Raw genomic sequence first — 22,613 nt, 5'->3', positions numbered from 1 at the left:
GGAGGTGGGAGAGGTTTCCCCGTCTACCCAGTCCCTTCTGAATTTCTGTCTCCTCTCAGATACGCTCATGTGTTGGAATCGATCTCGCATTCAGTTCAGCATATGTTATGTTTCATTCCTGTTTTGGCATTTCTGCTTTTATCTTCACACACTTTCATCACACTTTACACAAGGTATCATCATCCTTCATAATGAGGTGAATCACGTGGCTGGTCAATAATTATATAGACTTTTCTAATACTGAATTTTGAAAAGTGCATAGCTTCATTTTATCTTTATTTTTCATTGAAGGAAGCAAATCTTTGACATTTTGGAGGATTTTGAAATAAACACATAAATGCTTTATTGCAATTTTGATCTCTTATTGAGTGGAGACTCTAGTTTTCCTGGATGGCTATAGCTACTAGCTTAACCCATAAAGAGCTAAACATCAACCGCCAACCAAAAGCATCTACTGATCTAAAATGTCTAATACCTGTTGATCCACTAATCCTATCAATACATGTAAATAGTTGGTGTAAAATGCATCATCTTTTTATGGTCATCAGATATGACCCATTTGGATGTTCAGAGGCTCCGTAGTGAACGTGGAAACACCATCATCTTCTACAGCATTGATTCACCAGTGAAACCCATGGAGTTTGACAAATCACAGTGGATGGAGACACTTGTTTTTGCATTCTGTTAATTATATATTTAGTTGAAAAAGTCACTTTTTCCTAAATTTGTTTCTGATTTGATCATATAACCTTTGAATTTACTCTGAGCTTTTATGAACATCTACTCAATGAGTGAATTTGAATTTCATTTGGAAGTAAAAAAAATAGTCTTTAAGGGTAAAAAGTACATTTTTGGAAGAGTTGAACGTATATCCATAGTATGGTTTGAATGAGACATTCATGTGATTGATCACATCAGTTAACTGTAACCTTAATAATCATAGTGTACACCCTAATAATAATAGAAATAATAACGTTCTGTGTGCTAGGTAAATGTCAAATTTAAAACACTCCCAAGAGCACTTGTTAATTGCTAATATGAAGGCATCTGCCCACCCTTTGGCAGATGAATATTACTCCATATTAGACTTGCACTGATTAATTGGCCATGCTCGGAGATTGGCCAATTTTCACATGATTGGCCATGACCTGCCACCAGCCGTTCAGTCAGAAATTGACCACATATCAAATTACTGCCGTGCCGCATAGCTAGACCCGGGGTCGGTTCCAGATAGTCATATATGAGGCGGTAATCAGGAATGGGAAGGGGGTTCATGTCGCTGATGGAGGTGGGGATGGGGGGATTACATGGGGGGAGTGTCCGTGCTGGATGTACCTCATACTGAGTATGCGCAGATCATATGACTGTGCAAAGTGAAAGTGAAACTTAAGACACACCTACAATAATAATTGTATTTGTACAATAATTTTACCCTCTGTACAATGTATGATCAATAATTCCAAAAATCTCATGATGTACGATAATTTGACCCCTTCATTACATGACTAAATTAATTAATTACCAAACACAAATAGGATACGGATCCTTTGCACAGTGCTGCACTTGTTTTTATTCATCGTCTCACATGCCTCTGTACTCGTGAGGCAGGATCTTGATTCAGCCCAAAGCATGTAGAAGTTGGGAATTTATAAATGGTGTTCTGGTCCTTTCAGTGCAGGAGTTCATCCTGTGCTCCACATATGTAGAGACGCTCACTTTTTTCCAAGGTTCTGTTAGATTATTTAAAAGTAAAACTGGGTTGCAGCGTGTAATATGTACAGTCTATGATAATGTGTTACTAAAGCAGATGGTGTGAGCCATGTCAGAATAAAACTTGGGTGTGTATGATCATTTTCCTTCAAATATGATAATTTTCAGCTTCTGGTACGATGCGGGACTCACTAAAAACAAGATGTCTCAATTAATGCACCTGTTTTCATACAGAAAACCTGGCACCTTTTTTTCACACTTTTCTTTATACTTTTACAATAAATGTTTTAATGGGAAAGTTACATTGCAATGTCTTGTGTGTTTGGAAAAAATGAGATTGGAATCGGCCAAAATCGGTATTTGCTATCCAAGCACCCTGCAAATCGAAATCGGCCCAAAAAATTGTAATCGATGCAAGTCGACGAATTTCCAATTATGGTTATGATTTACATTACGTCTACACTACATGATTCTCTGATTTTATTATGAATAGTACACTTATAGATGCTTTTTAAGTCTTGGCAGGTTTGGGGATTTATTTACTGGTGAAATTATTGCTGTGTGTTAATGCTTATATAAAAGGTTGAATTTATTATTTATTCATTTATTCATTCATTCAATTTCTGAACCCACTTTAACCTCACTAGGGTCACGGGGGTCGCTGGAGCCTATCCCCTAATTATGGGCAAAGGCGGGGTACACCCTGGACATGTCGCCAGTTCATCACAGGGCTGACATATAGAGACAATCACTCTCACATTCACACCTATGGGCAATTTAGATGAACCAATTAACCTATCAGTGCATGTGAACCCACGCAGACATGGGGAGACCATGCAAACTCCAGACAGAAAGGTTCCACCCCCACCGCCTGGTGTTGGAATCGAACCCTTCTTGCTGTGAGGCACAAGTGCTATCCACTGCACCACCACCACCTATTTATTATTTAATCTTATTTATTTGTTTTTTGACAAGTTAGTAGCGTTGGATCAGTTTCTAGTTTTTCTGGTCCATTCCTTGTAGGAAATTGAAGTTGTTTGAATTATTCAATCCAGCTGAGCTAACTGTTTGGCATCAGTGATAGTAGTACCAGCATGACAGGAGGTTAAAGATCTACTGTATGGAAGTGGGACACCTAGTGATAGTTGGGTCTGGTGTTTGGTTTTACACCGGCACAGCCCTTTAAGCTAAAAAACTCATCATTATAACCGCGATCTGTTAATATACACATGGAAAGTATGTCTTCCTAAGCTTTGACAGCGGCAGGATGTCTTTCTTTTACTCAAATTAAATGCCACATTCTTTATTTTAAGAAGGGTTTAAGTGGCCAAACTAAGACACTTGGCTCCAGTGACGTTTTTGTTGGAGTTTCACAGCAAAATAGGAAACAAGGCATTATGGAAAGATGAATAAGGTACTAAGTACTGCATGTCAACATTAGTGAATACAGAGGGCTGGGACATAATGCTGAGCGAGAATGAAAATCCTTCTGTTATAGTCTGTCCATTGCACAAAGCCTTTAAATGTAATATTTTGCCAGACTCTTGCACTCAGAGCATGTGCTAATCCTATTAGGCAGTGAATCATTGCAGCAGGATCTATTCCTTCATCTGATTAAAAAGAGACTGACATTTGTATTAGAGTGACATTTTCAGCCAGTATTCAGTCGAACCAAAGCGAATGTCGTTTCAGTGACCCACCCCTGCCCGCTATGCTGTCATGTTTCCTCTGAGGCTTCAGACTCTTACAATGGCGCTCAGACTGGATGACAGAGAACTGCGAGCTGAAAAAATTTGGATCCTCTCGTCTTTTAATCTGCCAGTTGAGAGGGTGCCAGCGCAGGACAGCCAGTTTGCGCTCGGCTCCCCAATCATTTTGTCCATCCCTACATAGCTTGGACTCAACCCCTCATTTTATCAACTGCTGTGGGGAACGCACAGAATATCAGAATCAGTGGGTTGTGGCATCCCTGATCATAGCTGCCATCCTCAAGCATGTCAGGCATTGTTCCCAAAAGACTGTCCGAGTGCCAACTCCCTCAACTCACACAAAGTTCTGTTACAAAATTAATACTTTCTTGCCACTGAATTGCTTTCTTTCTTAATGACAACCATTTTTCTGTAATTTTGTCCTTCAAAGATCATCTAAGTTAAGTTTTCAGAACATATTTAAAGGGATAAGTTAATTATAGCACTGAAAACACTTCATCTATCACAGTCAGTCTGCCCCGCTGTTCTTTCTTTTATATTACCTAGTTGAATTATGTGTCACTTCTGTGATTCATTTCAAATGCCAAAATGTCAGTTTTAACAAAATAAAAGAAAGTAAGTTTACCATCTCAATTTCACCTTAGTGAGTCACTGAAGTAGAGCTGCAGCTATTTTTTTTTTTTGGTAATCGATAAATCTAGTGATCATTTTCTTTAAACAATCAAACGATTATTTGAATAAGTGAAACAATAGTAAAATGGTAAAAATGTGAAACAGACATGTCTGAAAATGACAACAACTTGTCCTTTATTCCAGAACCAGCTTAAGCAACAACCACAAAAAAGTATAAAAGTAAAAGGATTATATAAATAATATCTGTATAGAAATAACAACAATAACAATATAAAAATATACATAAAAATATCTATAGATATAAACAATAACAAACATATTGTTTGTAGAAGTCAAATGACATCTACAAACAATATGTGCACTGCAGTCTTCAACACATTTGTATCCAAGTTACTAATAACCTAAGATGGAATTCACACACAACTTAAAAAATAAAGACAAATATTTTTAAGTTTGTGTGAAAGCCTCAAAGTTTAAAGGGGAAAGTGATGGTTCCAATGAAGAAAAGTGAGCATATAGACTGAAACACAACAGTGGAACTAATGTTTAGTGGCAGCGAAATTAAGGAAACAAAGCTTCAATTCAGGAAAATTATAATCAATATATTTTTTAATCAATTCGAGTCAATAGATCATTTAATCATTTCAGCTCTACATCGAAGGGATCTTTGTATTTGTCATTCCCAGGTAAAGGAAGCTAGCTATGGCTCACTCTCTTGATCTATAAAAAAAGCACCTAGTCCATCTGCATTGTTATTTCCCTGAGGTGTTTCTTGGTGTCAGCTGGGCTTGAGAAAAGAGCTCGACAAGACAGGAAGATGACGGATTCTGACATGAAATGAAGGTATTGAGATGAAGGAGAAAAGTGAGGAAAGTGTGGGAGGGAATCTGAGACGAGCATTTTCATTAATGTCGTTGGAGCGACCCTTAAGGTTAGATTGGAAGGACAAACAGTAGTAGGATGGAAAAAACACAGGTGGCAGATGGGTGAATGAAGTGCTGTGGTTGAACACAGCGCCTTCTCTCCGCCTCTGTCTTTGCCTGAGTGGATGATTTTCATTCATCATTGCTGTGTTGTTAATGATTTTGTACTGCTCGGTTGGAAGGGTCTTAAAGCTCATGGATTGAGTAGCAGTTATAAAATAGGAACCCAGAGCACAATCCTATTGCTTTATGCTTAATAATTACAACAAGAATAGATTGTGCTTGAGTCTTTTAAAGTTTGTTTCCTTTCCTAGTGGTTGCAAAGTCGTAGTTCAAGTCCGTGTCACAGAAGAGCCTCTGTTGTTGAGAATGTGGCTGGATTTTGGAGAGAGGTCTGTTCTGTCTCAAGAGCGGCTCAATGAGGAGGAGGGCAGTCAATATGGCTGCTCTCAGACAGTGGGTCAATGAGGTAGGAGGCTTCCTGCTGAGCCAAGGCTAGAATAAGAGAAAACAGGGGGTCTTTGTGTCTAGAGCAGACCCTTACTCACTCTACTTTACTGCCTTTTCTTGGATATTATACCTAACTTTGAGAGGTTGTGAATGTGTGTGTAATCCACAGAAGCCAAATCTGAATATGTGTCTGTGCTGAAACAGTAGTGGATTCATGTTACACAAGTGAATTTTTAAGTAGGGAGCTAAAATGTGGCCTCAAATTGAAGCCATCCTGCAAGTATCTCAAAGTGTAATACCTCTAATGACCACTAGATGTTTACAACATTAGACTCGAATTTGAAATTGTCAGCTTCTCTATAGAAAAGTGACAGTGGTCTCATTTTCTATAACAACTTTTGTTTACGGCAGACTCCTAACCAGTACTTGTCTAGACCGTCTAATATTTTGTTTCTTGACATTTTCAGTTACTTCAATTCAGTACCTACCAACTTAGCATACTGCGCATACTTCATTGCAGTTTTTCCGTCTTTGGGAGCTTCTGTTAATTGAAATACAATGAATATTTTCCCACCAACATTATTCAACATTACCATCATCCAAAAAATTCGAAGTGTTTTGTCAGCTGGTGTATCATGAAATTTACTTTTGATTTCCAGCTTATTAGCATAACTTAGACCAAAGATATAAACTAGCTAATGTTAGGATTAGTTTGTATTTTCAGTGAGCGTTTATGTTATAGCATTGAACAAGTAGCCAGTTCAGTGTATGTTTTCACCCCCCACTCTTCCCTAGCTCCACCTTCTTTTCTAAATACAGCAAGATCATTTCTGGCTGTGAAACGCTAAGATGGTTACAGTCAAATACAAACTCAAGGCTACAGAGCGGTAACAGTTTTAACACATTTTCCTAATCCTTTAAACAAAAAAAGTCTTCAAAATGCATTGCCTTGTACACCCAAGTGCACACATAACACCTTATTTTGACAGTAAGCTCTGTAAACATCTGAAAACATGTTGTTGACAAGAGTTGAAGTTGGGAAATACGGCTGTAGTTCTTTGTTTCCCATGTGTAACTGAGGGAAAAACTATAGGAAAGGCATGGCATCACCTTAAACTGTGCTCCCAAACCTTTTATGACTGCTGAGCAAAGTGGATTTGGGACAGAGGCAACGGCCAGAACTTATCAAGCAGACAACCTCATTTTCTAGCCCTTTGCTCTGTGCCCCCACATTCTCACATCCTGCCCAGTGCGGTGGTTCCTATTTTTCAAAGACACATGGGGGCCTCGACACTGTTCAGCCTGAATAGATTAGACTTCCCACACTGTAATGCGATTTCTGACACCCCTTTATTTCTTAAACTCTGAAGCTGTGTTGTTAAAAGCCTGCTGTGTTTTAGCACTAATACATTCTGGCAAAAAGATGGGTATGCTTTCCATTGCAGCTGTAACATCCATTTACAGTGAAAATAATTTTTTTCTTGTCTTCTTGGTTTAAAAAATAGAAAATACAACTGCTCTCTGGACCCAGGTATGTCACTAATGAACACATGACAAGGGAAAAAACGCGTCTTGAGAATAGACAGATTTCCCCATTGTGAAATTTACTTCATCTCCTTATTTTGTAGATTCATGTTTCAGCAAAGTTTGGTTGTATTTTTTCCCTTCACTTGGATGATGTAAGGCAGCGTACACTCAAGCTTTTTGTTACAGTGTACTTCACAGTACTACAGTAGAAGTCAGCTCGTTCTGTCTGTGTTGATTAGGGGTTTTCTATAAATCACTGCCTTGTTAGTTGCCAAAAGTAAAACTTTTTCTTTGATTTAAAAGTTAAAGTTGGTGGTGGTGAAGAATCTGCATTTCAGAATAAATTCATTGACAGTCAGATGCAGCATATAGAAATCCATCTCATCTAAGCATTTGGCTTTTCTGCTTCTGCTCCTCATTCTGCGCAGACACTGAATTCATGCTCACAGCCTCACACAGCCGATACTTAACTATGAGATATTGCTTAGAGTTGAAGTTCAAAGGTCTATATTAATATTTTGACTGTGTTACTTTACATCTGAGCCAGTTTCAAATAAATGAAATAAACCTATCCTTGATTAAAGATGCACTTTGTGTAGATTCTAGAATTAAGTTTAAGGCCAAACTTATTGTCAAAGCTTTCCTCTTGCTCTAATTTATGTTTCTCTGGATGTTGCAAGCCAAATGGAATTACAGAGAATTGGTCAATAAACAGCAGTGTGAAATAGAAGGTTATCATTGGCATTGGAGCTTGCTTGTAATCAAAATGTTTTAGCCTACATGTAGAGGGACCAGCATTGATTACACTGTCCCACCTTTCTGTCTTTTTTTGGTGGTTATACTTTGGCAGCTACCAGTGGCATTGCTGTTTATCTGTCTGATGAGACTAATGGTGTTTCTGAAGAGAAATGATTCCAGGTGTAGCTGGTGCAGAAATGGTGCAAAACAGGGGGAATGTAGATTAACAAACCAGCACCCTCAGCCTGCCATGTTTCGCATCTTGGTGTTTTCGCCCTGCTCTGCTGACAGTGGATGTTATGTCTGCTAGTGAAAGCAGATGGTTTGCCATTTTGTCTGACAGTAGAGCTAAAGCTGAGCCCTTCCCTACTGCTCCTGCGATGGGGATAAAAAGCTGCTAAAGGCGTCTGTGTTAGCGCTGATAGGACGCCTCAGGATCTTTGAGTCCATTCAGTTTCCGTCTCAGATAGAGAGCGGCTGTGGATGGTCTTTTGACTGGAAACCAGCCAGGTCTGGGCCTGAAAGCTCTGCCCAACCCACACACTCACTGTTCCAGCAGCGTAAAGCAGAGATGATGAAGCATGCCACAGTGCCTCTGGTCTGCATGAGTGACGAATTCCCCCCACTGCTACCCCACTCTGGTCTCTCTCCATCTGTCATGTACACCATCTGTAAAATACATTTGCTGGTATTGTCACATTCTGCCTAATATGTACACTAGGCCCTTCTGAATTTATGGATTTTTGTGAAAGCCACTGCTTACTTCAGTCTAATTTAAAAACCACTCACTTACCTCTAAGAGGTACAGTTCAGAATATGTCAGCTAAGGATGTTGTATATTTTTTGCTTAATGATATATTTATATCCTTGAAATTTTGCTTTAAGGGATTTTCAAAACAAAATATTGTATTTTTGAGCAGTAATTCAGTCTTGCATTAGCAGACCCACTAAAGGTAATAGCTTTTTATTCCTTCCTGTGTGCACATCAATTAGATTAGAAAGATGCAGGTTGATCTGGTACAGTTATTGCATGTTCATCTGACCACTGTCTTTCAGTGTTACACTTAGAGCTGCTTTGTTAAAGGTCCCGTATTATGCTATTTTTCAGTCACGTCATATAGGTCTCAGAAGCCCAAAAACATAGTATTTCAGTTTGTTCATCCTTTTTTCGGAGTTTCAGCGGTCGAAAAAGTCACTCTCACTGCCCTCCTCAGAACAGGCTGTTTCTGGGCCTGCTTCCGGGTATGCAAATGAACGCATCTTTCCACGCCCACTCCCCCTCCCCTCTCTGGGAGAGGACGCGGCTTACGCTAGCGGTACTACTTATCTGTTCTGAATACACAAGTCACCTGTCTGAAATGCCCCCCTCTCATCTACAATACACATGTCTCAGACAGAACGTCTTTCCAAACACTGGCTTTCTTTGCCTTGAGGCGTGATTGAGCCCCGACGGAAAACGGTGGTGTTGTGTCGGGTTCGTGGACCTGACACGGAAAGATGCCTGCCGCCACTAATGCAGGCAGCTACTAACAAGCCTGATGCTAACTGTACTGATGCCAACCACAAAAGGCCCGTGTTCAAAGTAGTTCTGTTGGATGTCTCTTGATATTATCAGCTCTTGCATGTTAACGGGGACGCAAACGTTAGCAGCAGTAACCGAGCTATGTTAGCTGCCATGCTAACGTTAGACGTACACATCAACAACCACCAGCTTATCCGTAATGTAGGGTTATGCAGTGAAGATACAAAAAAATGATAAGAACTTACATCTCCCACACTTGTACTTGGGTCACAAAGCGTTGGTACTGCGTCCTTCTTGATTCGGAGTCTTTGTGCTAAGCCGGAGCTGTATGGGCCCATGTTCGAAAAACACTCGTCCGTGAAATGCCGGGCACACACATACAAGCGTTTGGGAATGTTGTTTGGTACATGACCATCAAAGATAGAATCCAGCCACTTTTTTCGGAGAGGCTCGGAAGTGGGGAGCAAAACTAAACTATCGTGTTGGTGTGAGCAGCCAACAACACCACAACTTGCGTGTCTTGCCTTCGCCATGTTTGTTGTCCAAGAGGTACTTTGCCAGGGTGGGGCTCACCTTATCATGCAGGGTGGGGGCACAGTCAGGGGGAGGAGTTAAATCCGCTTATGTCGTCATAAGCGGACCCAACTCAAACTCGGCCGTTTGAGCAGGCATTTTCACAAAATGTGGTGTAGCAAGGCAGGAGGAAACAGACAGTTTTCAAATTCGAACCTCATAATGGGGCTACTGCAACACACACTACTATAAGAAAACTTTCACAAAGTGAGATTTGCATAATACGGGACCTTTAAAATCAACGGACATGTCATATTTCCATAGTTTTCACCATTTGAGATTTGACTGCTATTCTTTTAATGGCATCTTCGTATTGTGCCCCCCTTGAAGTCATTGAAAGGCCCCTGAGTCAAGAATTAATGCTGTTTATCTTATAAGATAAGATATGCCTGTATTAGTCCCACAAGGGAAGATTATGGTGCCTACCTTTACATTTATAATTCAGTCAGCTATATTTTGATGTACATCCAGTGATATTAACTTCACTGATACAGTTGCAAAGCCAAACATTGTACCACTGAATGCATGTTTTGGTTTTAAGCCAAACTAAAATGGACAATCCAATAACTTATCAGGAGGTTCTTTGCATTTGTAAGTGTCTGCCCTGTGTGATTTGTTTGAAAGGCTTTTATTTCTTCATTCCAATGTTCATTTCTTTTTCAGAAGGTGTTTGTATAATATTAAACTATTATTACTACAGGATGTCCCTACCATTAAGACAGCTTGGGCTCCACCTAAGCCAAATTAATGTTAAATCAATGTGGACATTATTAAAATGAACTATAGAAGGCTTTTCGTGGTCTAATGGTTGCCACAGTTGTTAACCAAATTTCCCTTTTGGCTTAAATAAATCTGATCTGTACCTTTATATGGTTTCTAGTAAACTTCTGTGGCAAGTTTTGTCTTAAAACTTTTGGGTGTTTCTTTTTCTGCTCTGACAGATGAACAATTATGGTCCAGATTTTTTGTAAATCTAATGTGAGTGCACTAGGCCTGCGACTACTGACTATTTCAGTAGTCAACTAGTCACCGACTACTATAATGACGAGTCAGATTATGAATTCCAAAAAAAAAAAACAATGGCTCTTATTTATATTCTTGGCAGCAATAAAATATATTTTCTTTCATGAAACATGAAACATTAACAAGAACATTTGGTGCACAACAATACAGTACTATTAGAATCTATAACAAAGTTTGTTAAACATTCAGTATTCAATGTAATTTTGGTATAAAAGTAAAATAAGTTTTGTCATCTTTGTTTCACATGGATTATTATTATTATTTTTTCTTATTTCCTAATTGTGAAAATATGGGAAAAATTGTTCTTTAGAATAATTTCTAACCTCCATACCATTCCCATTTTCCTCTGACCCCTTTGTTGTTAGGCTTATGTAACAGTAGTTTATAACGAACAGAAAAAACACATTTATTTGTATGACACCAGAACTTAAATTTCATGCTCATCCTAGTTTTAGATGGAAGTGTCACTTGTCTTTAGAATTTCTGTAAGTAAGCATAAGTGGCCAAAAGTATGATGAAAAGAGCTGAGTTTCTAGTTGTGTGTAGAGGCCTTATCAGTCTGTCCTTGATGCTGCCGTCAGTAAACGTGAATAATGAGTTATTGCATTTTAATTGAAAAGGTGCATTCTTTCTGTGCTTCTGTTTTGATGATATTCATTAGTAAATGAGTGTGCAGAGGTAAGTAGAAATGCTGTGTTGTCATATATTTATTCCCTAATGTGAAAGTGGAAAATATCCATCTTTTGGCTGTATTTTGATGTAATTGTTTGTGCTTTCAAGAGAACTAAGTGCACAAGCAGCCATATTGCCGCCGTAATGGACCACATTACATTGCTCCTCTCTTTTGAGCTCACACTAGGGACTCTGTGCCGCAAGGTAGAGAAATTACCTCCTAGTAGTTAAATAGCTGAACCACTGACATAGCATCTCTTTCTCTCTCCCCTTCTCTCTTGATTTCAGCCTCTTTCTGCTCTCCCTCACCCCTGGAGATGTGCCATTTCCTTAGAAGAGTGCAGGCATATTTTAAACTGCATTTAACATTCAGCCACTTATTTTACTCCATCTGTTGCATTATTAAAATACCTTCATACCCCCTTAATTATTTTTCGAGCTCTTCTCCATCCCTGCAGAACTGATAATTGGTGTTATTTATCTAAACAATACCACTGTGTGACTCTTAGGGTGGGAGCACTTGAATAATGGATGAGGACAAAAGCAATGCAATTGCACTTACTCTGACTTTGGCACTATCCATGACAGTGCAATGTTACATTTATGCTTGAGGAAAGGAAATGACAACTGCGTTCCAATGTGTTTACTTTTTCACTGTACTCTCTACTTATGATAAAGCAAGATGTGATATTAAGTTGCCAAGTAGGCTAGACTGGGTTAAATTTGTCAGTTCCTCTCGTCCAATTCCAGTGGGGTTTGTGGTTTCATAATGAAAAGCCTGTTGAAGTCTCTGGGATAGACGGAAGCACAGTGGCTGAACCGATAGAATGAACAAAAAGATGTTTGGCTTCAGGAACATTTCATTGAGTGTTTGCAAGTCACATCGTGTCCTTTTGTTTTAACTCACAGCACATTTGGTGTTGGTGAAGTTTTTAAATGTGCCATGGAAGCAGATGACGTCTCAGAAGATGTGATTTCACAGTTACTTCTCATGTGGTTGATCTAAAAAAATACAAATATGTCTTTGGTCGCATTGGTATTTACATGTCTTGGGTGATCAGATCAAGTGTGAGCACACGAAAGACACTCTGAGATCCACATTTAGAGGTGGTCTGGGCCACGTGTGTGAACTCTCAAAACAACTTCTTTATGCAACAAAAATGACTGAAAATGTCAAAAAGCCCCAAGAGATAGATATATTATGAGCGCATGTTGGTTGTAACTGCCTGAATATAGTAGAACAATATTTTACCACTATATTCTCCAAGTACTTTTCACAGTCTGCATTGACAAGTTAAAATCCCTAAATATATTTAGGTACAAAGTGTTAAATAACCAATAATCTCAGGTAGAAGGATCAGAGTTTTTGTATGTTCGATGTGTAGTCTGATTGAAAACACCAACTGGGAGGAAAATGAAAATGTTGCTAGTAGTCTCAAGAATTTAAATTACTTTTCCTAACTAGCCAAAAAAAGTCAGCAAAACACCTTTTCATTCATCATTCACTGTTGTGGCATTTTAATTTTTTATTTTTTATTTTGTGATGCACTTGCACAAATGACGAAGCCAGTCTGTTCTTTGTGGACATCTTGTGCTGCAACGCCTACAGGAAATGAAACCTTGATTAGCTACATTTTGGGCTATTACATGAGTTTGTTTAGCGGTGTATAGAGCAGGGAGCTGAGATGGGATCACTGGAGACACGTGCAGAGGAACAGTGTAACGCCAGGTGTGAACTGACACACTAAAAGCAGGCTATTTATGATTAAGTCGCCTGCCCACTGAAACTGTGATCACAATGATGTGCTCTTGCTGCAGTTGTTGTAGGTTTTACTTGTGTTTTTTGTTCACAGATGTTGTTTTATGTTGCATCGTGATTGTTGGACACATGACTCATTCATTCATTCATTCATTCATTCATCAGCATATTTCTGTATCAACGGACGCTAAAGTGTTATCTCAGAACGCAGCTCAACCCTTGTCCTTTTTCTCCTCTCTCTCCCCTCCAGGTTCAGCAGCTCAGCCCTTCAGCCCCTTCTGGTTCACGGTGGAACCCCAGGACACGCTGGCCATCCGGGGCAACTCAGCGCTGCTCAACTGCTCTGCACACAGCGACACGGCCACACCTGCACGAATTGAGTGGAAGAAGGACGGCACCTTCATGAGCCTAGTTTCAGACGAGAGGCGACACATACTTCCCGATGGTTCGCTGTTTCTCACCCATGTGGTACATTCCAAACACAACAAGCCCGATGAAGGCACCTACCAGTGTGTGGCGACTATTGAAAATCTAGGATCCATTTCCAGTCGTACGGCACGTCTCTCCGTTGCAGGTAAAGGGCACTACATTTATCAGTGTAGTTTTTAACACATTTAAAGCTTACAAGAACAATAGTAAGATCTAAAAACAACAGTGTTTATAAGTGGTTGTAATAATGTGGCATTCAGACTCAAAACCAGAATTGTAGGTAACTTGTTTGTTGAATGTCTTCAAATACTGTTCCTGCTGCTGACGCACACCCTCATTTCATCTGTGGGTGTGAATAGGTTGTTAGTTGCTTTCTCCTGTGGATTGTTATTTGTCCTTGAGTGGTATTGCTTGGCCATTTGTACTCTCCCTTCAAGAAAATCCTGCTTCGTGCTGCAGCCGGAATGCATTGCCCTACTGGATAAATGGTTGTAAAAGGTCCTTTTTTCCTATTACTAGTCGTATAGTGTGACCTTGTTCAGTTTGGGAACAGCAAGTGACGTGCGATTATTAGGTGTTTTGAGTCAAGTCGTGCCCTGAAATCCAATTTGAGGTTGGAGAAGCCACAGAATGCATTTAGTGCGTACTTTCTGCTCAGTGTTGCTCTGGCAGATTTAAAGATGCTCTGGAGAGGCCTCTTGTTGACAATAGGGTTGTACTGTATAAGCCTCTGTATTACTGAGTGCCTGTGTGAAGATACTGTGCCACTGTGACGCCGTTTCTACTCAGGGGCTTTTGAATTATGAGTTAACAAGGCAGTACATTACCGTTCGGCGAATTTTTTTTCATTCCTAACTCAAAAAAGATTTGTCTAACTGCATGCGGTTTCTCTCGAGAAACCTTGGAGACAAACACTTCATCTTCAGTATTCAGGGTTCATAAAGCTGAGATCGCACAGTTGAAATACTTCATAATGCAGATTATGAAGTAATGAAACAAGATAAATGCAAATCCTAAACCTTTTATTGAATGCTTTAATAATCTATTTACATTTGCATGACACTGCAGATGGGTGTGGGACTTAATTTATAATGGCTTTTCACAAATTAACTTTTTTTTTTTTTATTAACTAAAAAAATTAACTAGAAAACTGCTTTCTGGCTTTTACCCTGCATCATCACATGATCGCCTTGACTGTTCTGTTGAATTCAATCAAAAGCAATCACTACCATGGCTTCACAAAAAGCCATGAATGGGTATCACTGGATACCCACTGCTGATTTTGATTTTCTTATTGGTTCTGTTTCCATTCCAAAAATAATTGTTTTAAGGATAAGTGAACATTCATTATACACTCTAAAGCCCGACCGATATGGGATTTTTGGGGCCAATACCAATATTAGGGGCTATATTGGCCAATATCCGATATATTGGCTGATATATGAAATAAGAACATTGATATACACAGGATATAATAGCAATCTGTGATTTTCAAAGTGAAACTGAACACGCTTTACTATTCCTCTAACTCTCTGGGCAGCACAGACACACAGGACCAGGGCGAATCTCTGCGCAGCAAAAAGTTAATACATCGGTTACATATTCACCAATATTGATTAATCTGTGATATGCTATAATTTATCAGTCGGGCTCTAATACATTCAGTGACGTACAGTTAACAGATTTGTGGGATTAAAACACAAACCTAACTGTAGAGATGTAATGATATGAAAATATCATATCACGGTTACTGTGACCAAAATTATCATGGTTATCATTATTATCGCGGTGTTGTTGAAATGTGCTCAAAATGTTGAAAAAGTACTTATTCACATGCTGAAATAATGTAACCAAGTTGTATTTTGAAATAAACAAATAATGTAACACGCCCAATGTACTTTCTGTTGGCAGAAACATTAAAATATTAACATGTAAACATCAAACATCCAAATGTGCATTAAAGATGGCACGTTATGGCCATAAGAGATATCTGCACTAGGGGTGAGAATTGATAGGATTTTATCAGTATCAATGTCATTGTTGATTCTGCTCACCAAACCAATTCCTTATCAATTCTCCTATTTATTCCTGAGTGGTTTTTTGAGTAGGAAAAAAAGGAGTTGGACAGGTCATAGTGGAGCTTGTTTGACCATTTTCCATATCAAATCAATCATCATATTGTGTCTAGGTCCACATGTTGTCTGGGTTCATGTCGGAACTGTATGTCTTGAGCAATGCAAAAACCGAAGCCAAATTCCTTATATGTGTTCACACATCAGCTGATTCTGATTCACAATGTCACAATGAAGGAGAGAGAGATAGTTGTATGGGACTGAGGTACACTTGGACCGGACAGACTGGGTCCGTGGATCCATGCGCAAGGACCAGACGGGCTGGATCCGTGGGTCTATATGCGAGCTGCTATCCCTGGGTCTACAGAGCACTGTCCGTACAGGTGCCTTCAGCCATGTTTTCAGAGGCCAAACATTGCAAACTGCGCATGCGCACCTGGAGTGCTGCTGCTTCTCCAGGAAATGAGCAGTATTACCGTGAATTTTCAAAGTGTGGTAATCGAACACGGTTTTCATGATAAGTATAATTTAAACAGTAAAGCTAACCTTCAGGAATTATATATTACCGCAGATTATCATTATACCGGTAATAATTACATTCGTACCTAACTGACAATTGAAATTCAATCTAGAGCAGTTATTCAGACAAACTACTGGGGATTTCATGGTGACGGTTTTTAGTTTTCTAATGACTGTCAGTGTATATTTATTGATCTACTGTAGCATATTTTATATTTCAGTTTTCCTCCCTCATTCTGAGAGAACATTAAATTCTCTCACTTTTCCCACCCTGTACCTCTCACACCATTCTCACCATTGACAGTTATCAGTCATTCTTTCTAAGGTATCACTGCTGAGATTTTAGTCACATGAGACATGCTACCTTGCTTTTAAACAAATGGACACCCTATCGGATGATACATAGGTAATCACATGTACTGCCTATGTAGCTATGTCATTGAAGATACATAGACGTTGCTACTGTATTTTTATTTTCATGCTTAGGAACCAATAAGCATAGCAGTTTTGCTTTCCATCTCTTATGGTTTACCTTTAAAGGTGGACAGTACTTCCCTGTGCCTCATTAATTCCTTTCACAGCAGCTACATTGACATTTTATACAGAAGGGACTTGTTTTGTTCCTCTCCTGCTGTCAGGAGGCCTCACAGCCAGCATGATCTACCTGGGTCAGCCATGATGGGATGTTTGATTCAATCATTTTCCCCTTGAAGAAGGGAGCAGGTGAAATCTGTCAGCTACCACACATCCATATGCACACTCACACAAAACCACTTACACATGGAAATTCAAAGACCTACAAGCAATTGCATTTATGGTTCTACTCCCTCACACACATCTAACGTCAATGACAATCTCCAGCTGGCTGGCAGGTGGCCAATAAAAAGGTTAATTGTGGTGGAGAGGGAGCAGGCCATTAGGCCGCCATCAGACCCAGGAACGGTAGCGCAGGCGGGGGCAGATTGGGCGCGACCTCTCAGATGTAATGACAGAATGAGTCACGGATGGCTAGCGTGGCAGGGAGCATATCTGACAAATACCGGGGTAATATCTGCGATTGATTGCAACGAGACGTGCTGCTCACTCTTCTCAAGCAAATGGCTCCACTTTCCCTCTTCCAATGTCACTGTGAACGCACTCATGCTTATGTAGCAGGCTTCAAGTCTTTCTCAGGTGCGCTTCAGAGGCGCTAGAACTCATCCTCACCGCTTTGGGTCAGCTTGACAAAGTCTACAATGCACCTGCACCAGTTAGAGTTAAGTCCCATTTCTGGTTTGAGGGTGTGGTCATGTGATCAGATAATTCCGCTCAAAAACGACCACCGAGACCAACTCCAAAGGCAGAATGAGACCCAATTATCTCTGTGTGAAAAGAAACTGAACCAAGATGGAAAAAGCTCACGGTTTACAAACTCATCAGCAGATTCAGACCAGAGTAAGATGTTCTGATTTTAGTGTTGAGTCATGAAGGAATTAAAGTAAGATGAACTGAATTTTGTTTTTGGATGTGGGCTTTTTGATGAGTTTATGAGTCTAAAAACAATCTGAATATTTGATATTGAGCTAAATCAGTCGACATCATTTCACTGTGGTATCCTGTGAGGTGCATATCTGTTTAATACACTTTGTGATGCTTTGGTCATTATGATTTTAATACTTCAAGTGTCAGAAACTTGCATTAAGTTGCATCTGTGTGGTAACATGTCTTAGTTGTGTGTTTTGTCCCCCGCTTTGTCATCCTCCCTTGTCTCTGTATGTGTGTTTGCACAGTCAAATACTGTGGAACCACTAGCAGACTGAGAATAAAAGAAGGGAGGAGCTGGCTGTTTTGGGCCACGATCTTATGTATTCAGTGTGAGTCTCTGTGGGAGAAAAAGGGAGGGGGAGAAAAATTATAGGGAGAGGGAGCGAGCAGGATCCAGCAGTGATAGCCAGGACACAGAGCGAGACGCGAGTAATGAGAAATCCCATCGTAACTGTCTGCTGTTCTCCCCACACTGCCATCCCTCCTCCCACCGGCATGCTTTGAACTCTGGGTAAAAATTGCTTGAGGTGAGCCCCACCTCGCTGCTGCTTAACAGGGAAACCCCCAAATAAGAACATAGACAATTTACTTTTGTCCTCCTTTCCCACTGCAATCATTCACTCTTTGTTTTGTGTCATTTCTGACCCCTCCACCGTTGAGGAACAACACTTGGATACACACACGGATCAGCCTTTTGTTGTCTGTTTGGCCCGATCCAGTTTTCCTCTTTCTCTCTCCCCTTCCTCACCATATGCAGCTGTGCTATATTAAGATAACCAAAGCCACTTATCACTTTACTTTGATATCATGTTTCACTCAAATCTAATTTCTCCTTCCCCACAGTGGCAGAAATTATAAACTGAACCAGGACAACTCCTCATGTGTCATGTGTGTCGTCTCAAATTTAAGCATGCTCATCCTTTGATAGAGTCGGACGCTCTTTGAAGGGTTTAGGGGTGTCTGCAGATTCTTTAATCCCTTTTTTGATGTATTTTAATCTGTTTTTTTTTTTGCAGGGGTGGCATCACACCCGCAAGGACACAACGACTTCAATATGTGAAGAGTGATTTCGTCATTGTTGCATGCATAGCCCTTGTCGCATTGTGAACAATACATTGTAAAACATACAGCAGTTTAACGAAGATGGCATATTTACAGATGGTGAATGACTCAACCACATAAACCCCATGTCAGCTAAACACAGATTAAGACATTCTGCTGAGATACCACGTCAAAATGCTTTTCTTTATGCAGCTCTTTAGCATAATTATGCATAAAAACCTCAGTAATCGCATTCTTCCTTCTGTGACTCAGGACCAAAATGGAAATATAGAAAGAAAACCCAAACATGTTCCCTGTACAATTACCATTTACAGTGTAACACTTCATTTTAGGTTATTACAATAGTTTAGAAACTTGTAGTTGCTACTTTTTACTGCCAAATTTAATCAAACAATATTCTGTTTAGCACAACTGTATGTTTTGTCTTGGCTGATTTGAGTTACTTGGGAAATTTTTTTTAGAATTACAGGGTGGGGAAGCAAAATTTACAATATTTTGAGGCAGGGATTGAAAGACAGTGTATGACCAATTAGTTTATTGAAAGTCATGAGAATTTATTTGCCACAAGAAAATGTACATGATAGAAAATGTTTTTATTCTATGTGTCCTCCTTCTTTCTCAATAACTGCCTTCACACGCTTCCTGAAACTTGCGCAAGTGTTCCTCAAATATTCGGGCGACAACTTCTCCCATTCTTCTTTAATAGTATCTTCCAGACTTTCTGGTAATAGTTTTGCTCATAGTCATTCTCTTCTTTCCATTATAAACAGTCTTTATGGACACTCCAACTATTTTTGAAATCTCCTTTGGTGTGACGAGTGCATTCAGCAAATCACACACGCTTTGACATTTGCTTTCCTGATTACTCATATGGGCAAAAGTTTCTGAAAAGGTATGGATAATAGTGTTAGGTATGATTATGACATCAATATATGTTTGGTTTCAAAACAATTGACGTAGTGCCTGCTGAGAAAAAACAACTAAATGTTCATTGTAAATTTTGCTTCCCCACCCTGTATATGAACGTGATTTATTTCCAGATGATGTACAATTGTGAACTTCATTTGCAGTGGAGTAAAATTCATATTGCTGATTAAAAAAACAGGAGGTTGACATAAAGAATTTAATGGACTTGATGCCTATACTTTGTAAATAGTAGTCTCAGAATCTGTAGATAAGTAATTATGTGGTAGTAGATTAAAAAGGCTATAGAAGACTCGTTCAGGATGACAATGGCAGAAGGACTCACTGAAGAATTTGATGAGGATAAAAATGTTCAGTGTTTTCACAGACACTACACATCAACCCAACTGAACACCTATGATAGATTTTGTCCAGAATTGGTGCTAAGGAGCATTGAGGTGCATTATGTTGGCTTTTCCTTTAACTCATTAAACCTAAACCACCAATGACAAAAAGCACCCACTGATATAAAATGTTTAATACTTGTTCATCCACTAATCCTATCAATACATGTAAATAATTGGTGTAAAATGCAGTTTGTTGTCTTTTGATGGTCATCAGATATTATCCATTTGAACTTTCAGAGGCTCTGTAATGAACATGGAAACTGTCATCTTCTACAACATTTATTCACCAGTAAAACCCATGGACTTTGATAAATGACAGTCAATGTAGGTGCTTGTTTTTATATTTAGTTAATGATATATTTTGCTATAAAGTCACTTTTTCTTAAGTTTTCTCTGTTTTTATATAATAACCTTTGAATTTACTCAGAGCTTTTAAGAACACCTACTTGATCAGTGAATTAAATATGGGAAAATACCTGATTTTCACTGAAAAAATTAATGTGGAAGTCAACACAAAAATAGCTCTGGGTCTTTATGGGTTAATTTGTCACCTGTATTATGTAGTCAGCTGGTGCCCACATAGACACATTTATTTCCCACCGTCTTTTTGAGGACATTCACTGATGTTTACATGCACAAATGGGCTGATAAAGATCATGTATACAGCATGTTCCACTTGGATATTCTAAGTGGAGCATTTTTCTGATTAAGTGAAGAATTGTCTATTATTCTGCTTTTACCACATTTCTTTGGACATCTATACATTGCATTTAGAAATTTATAGCCTTTAGAGCCATTTAAAATTGTGTTGATTGCCCAACATGTACGTGAAAAACCTGAAAAATACTGTAGAATTTGTCCACATGCGCACACAGAACCACAAACAAACAAATGTTATCACAAAGTTAGATCTGTTTCCAACTCCACTCTGAGATGCATCCCTATCAGATGATGTCTAACCACTCACATACACTTTAGCCCGAGGAGAAAGAACTGTTTGAGCTGTACAGTCGTCCAAGTCATTCAGTGTAACTTTTAACACTCAAAGGAACACCATGACTGTGTTTTCATTTCTCACTCTGTTTTTTTGCATTGCCCTAAATCAACCCCCTGTCCTTTCCTTTTACCTTTTTTAGTGCCTCTCAGCCCTCCATTTTCTCTTTATTGTCCTTTCAGCCCTCCACTTCTTCCCTGTTCCAACACAACCAGTGGTGTACACACATGCGCGCATGCATGCACACATACACACACACACACACGCACACGCACGCACGCACGCACGCACGCACACACACACACACACACACACACACACAGATGCTGTTGTACTCAACCATTTTGCTGTTCCACAGTGGCTGCACCCAAGTCATAAAGCACCAAAATGGCAAACAAACAGTAATAAATCTCAAGAAAAAAACAAAAACACATCTCATTCTCACAGGAACCTCCAGAAAAAAAATCATCAACCATGTCATTGTTTTAAAAGTTATACATGTGCATGTAGCACTTGCATGTAACACACACCATTCTGGCTGAAATGAATTGTCAGTGCTTCTGCTGGTAAGGTTTTGCCGTGGCACAATGCCATGGCAGAATCCTTGCTACCACAGCATACATTTGATACAAAAAATCAATAATAGGCTTACACAATAGGGATGTCCTGATCCGATCTAAAGATTGGTATTGGTTGCCAATCTGGCATCTTTTAGAAGCTAGGATTGTATCGGATTTTGTCACCAGATCGGACCAATCTGGGCCCGGTTCTGGGTGGGGGGGGTGGGGGGTAAACAAATGTCCTTAAATTAAAGTTTCCGAAGTTAGGGCAAAGGAAAATTAGCTGCACAACAGTGGGAGGCTTCGAGGAATTAGTCAAGCATCTATAAATTTCACTTTCTTTTTATGGTCCGGTAGTGATGCGCGAGTCAGGTTTTTTTCAACCCAAGGGGCTTTTGTGGATTTATTTGACCCGAGTATCCCACTGATCTGCGCATCACTAACATATGGCACAGACCGTACCCCCATATAATCCCTGGACGGACCTGTCCATAGACGCACTACAGCAGTGGCAAACTGCTTTGGCCTGTGGGCCAAAACCGGCCTACCAAAGGTTCTCATTTGGCCCACAGTATAAATTTGGAAAGTGCAAAAATTATACTAAAGTAATTCAGAGTCAAAGGTGTCATACTTGTTTTAGTTCAGGTTCCACATTCAGCCTAATTGTGATCTCAAGTAAAATAATAGTATAATAACCTATAAATAATGACTCCAAATTCAAATAAAAATTTCATTGTAAAAGTCAGAATTGGATGGTATTGGATCGGTATCGGCAAATTAATCCTAAAAAAATTCAGATTGGATTGGAAGCAAAAAAATCCAGATCAGGAAATCACTATTACACATTAGGTTAGGCATATTAAAGTCTTGAATTTAAAATTTTAAGGTTTAACAACATAGAACA

General features: G+C 39.4%; 1 protein-coding gene and 1 long non-coding RNA gene across 2 annotated transcripts in view; one reads left to right on the top strand and one right to left on the bottom strand.

The window, feature by feature from the left end:
* The window catches only part of neo1a (neogenin 1a), a 244,433-nt gene that overhangs the window by 69,506 nt on the left and 152,314 nt on the right, over positions 1 to 22,613 (top strand). The window contains 1 exon segment of the mRNA XM_030128363.1: positions 13,490 to 13,813. Within this exon segment, the coding sequence (XP_029984223.1) occupies positions 13,490 to 13,813 (324 nt within the window).
* Positions 678 to 20,647, bottom strand: LOC115415198 (uncharacterized). The gene is made up of 2 exons (XR_003934775.1): positions 20,598 to 20,647; positions 678 to 780 (listed from the first exon to the last, which is right to left on the bottom strand). It is a non-coding gene; the product is annotated as an uncharacterized LOC115415198 (long non-coding RNA).

The sequence above is a fragment of the Sphaeramia orbicularis genome, chromosome 3 (assembly GCF_902148855.1).
Source record: "Sphaeramia orbicularis chromosome 3, fSphaOr1.1, whole genome shotgun sequence".
NCBI classification, from domain to species: Eukaryota; Metazoa; Chordata; class Actinopteri; order Kurtiformes; family Apogonidae; genus Sphaeramia; species Sphaeramia orbicularis.
Note: the sequence above shows the minus strand (reverse complement) of the source record. Positions and strands in the feature narration are given on the sequence as shown.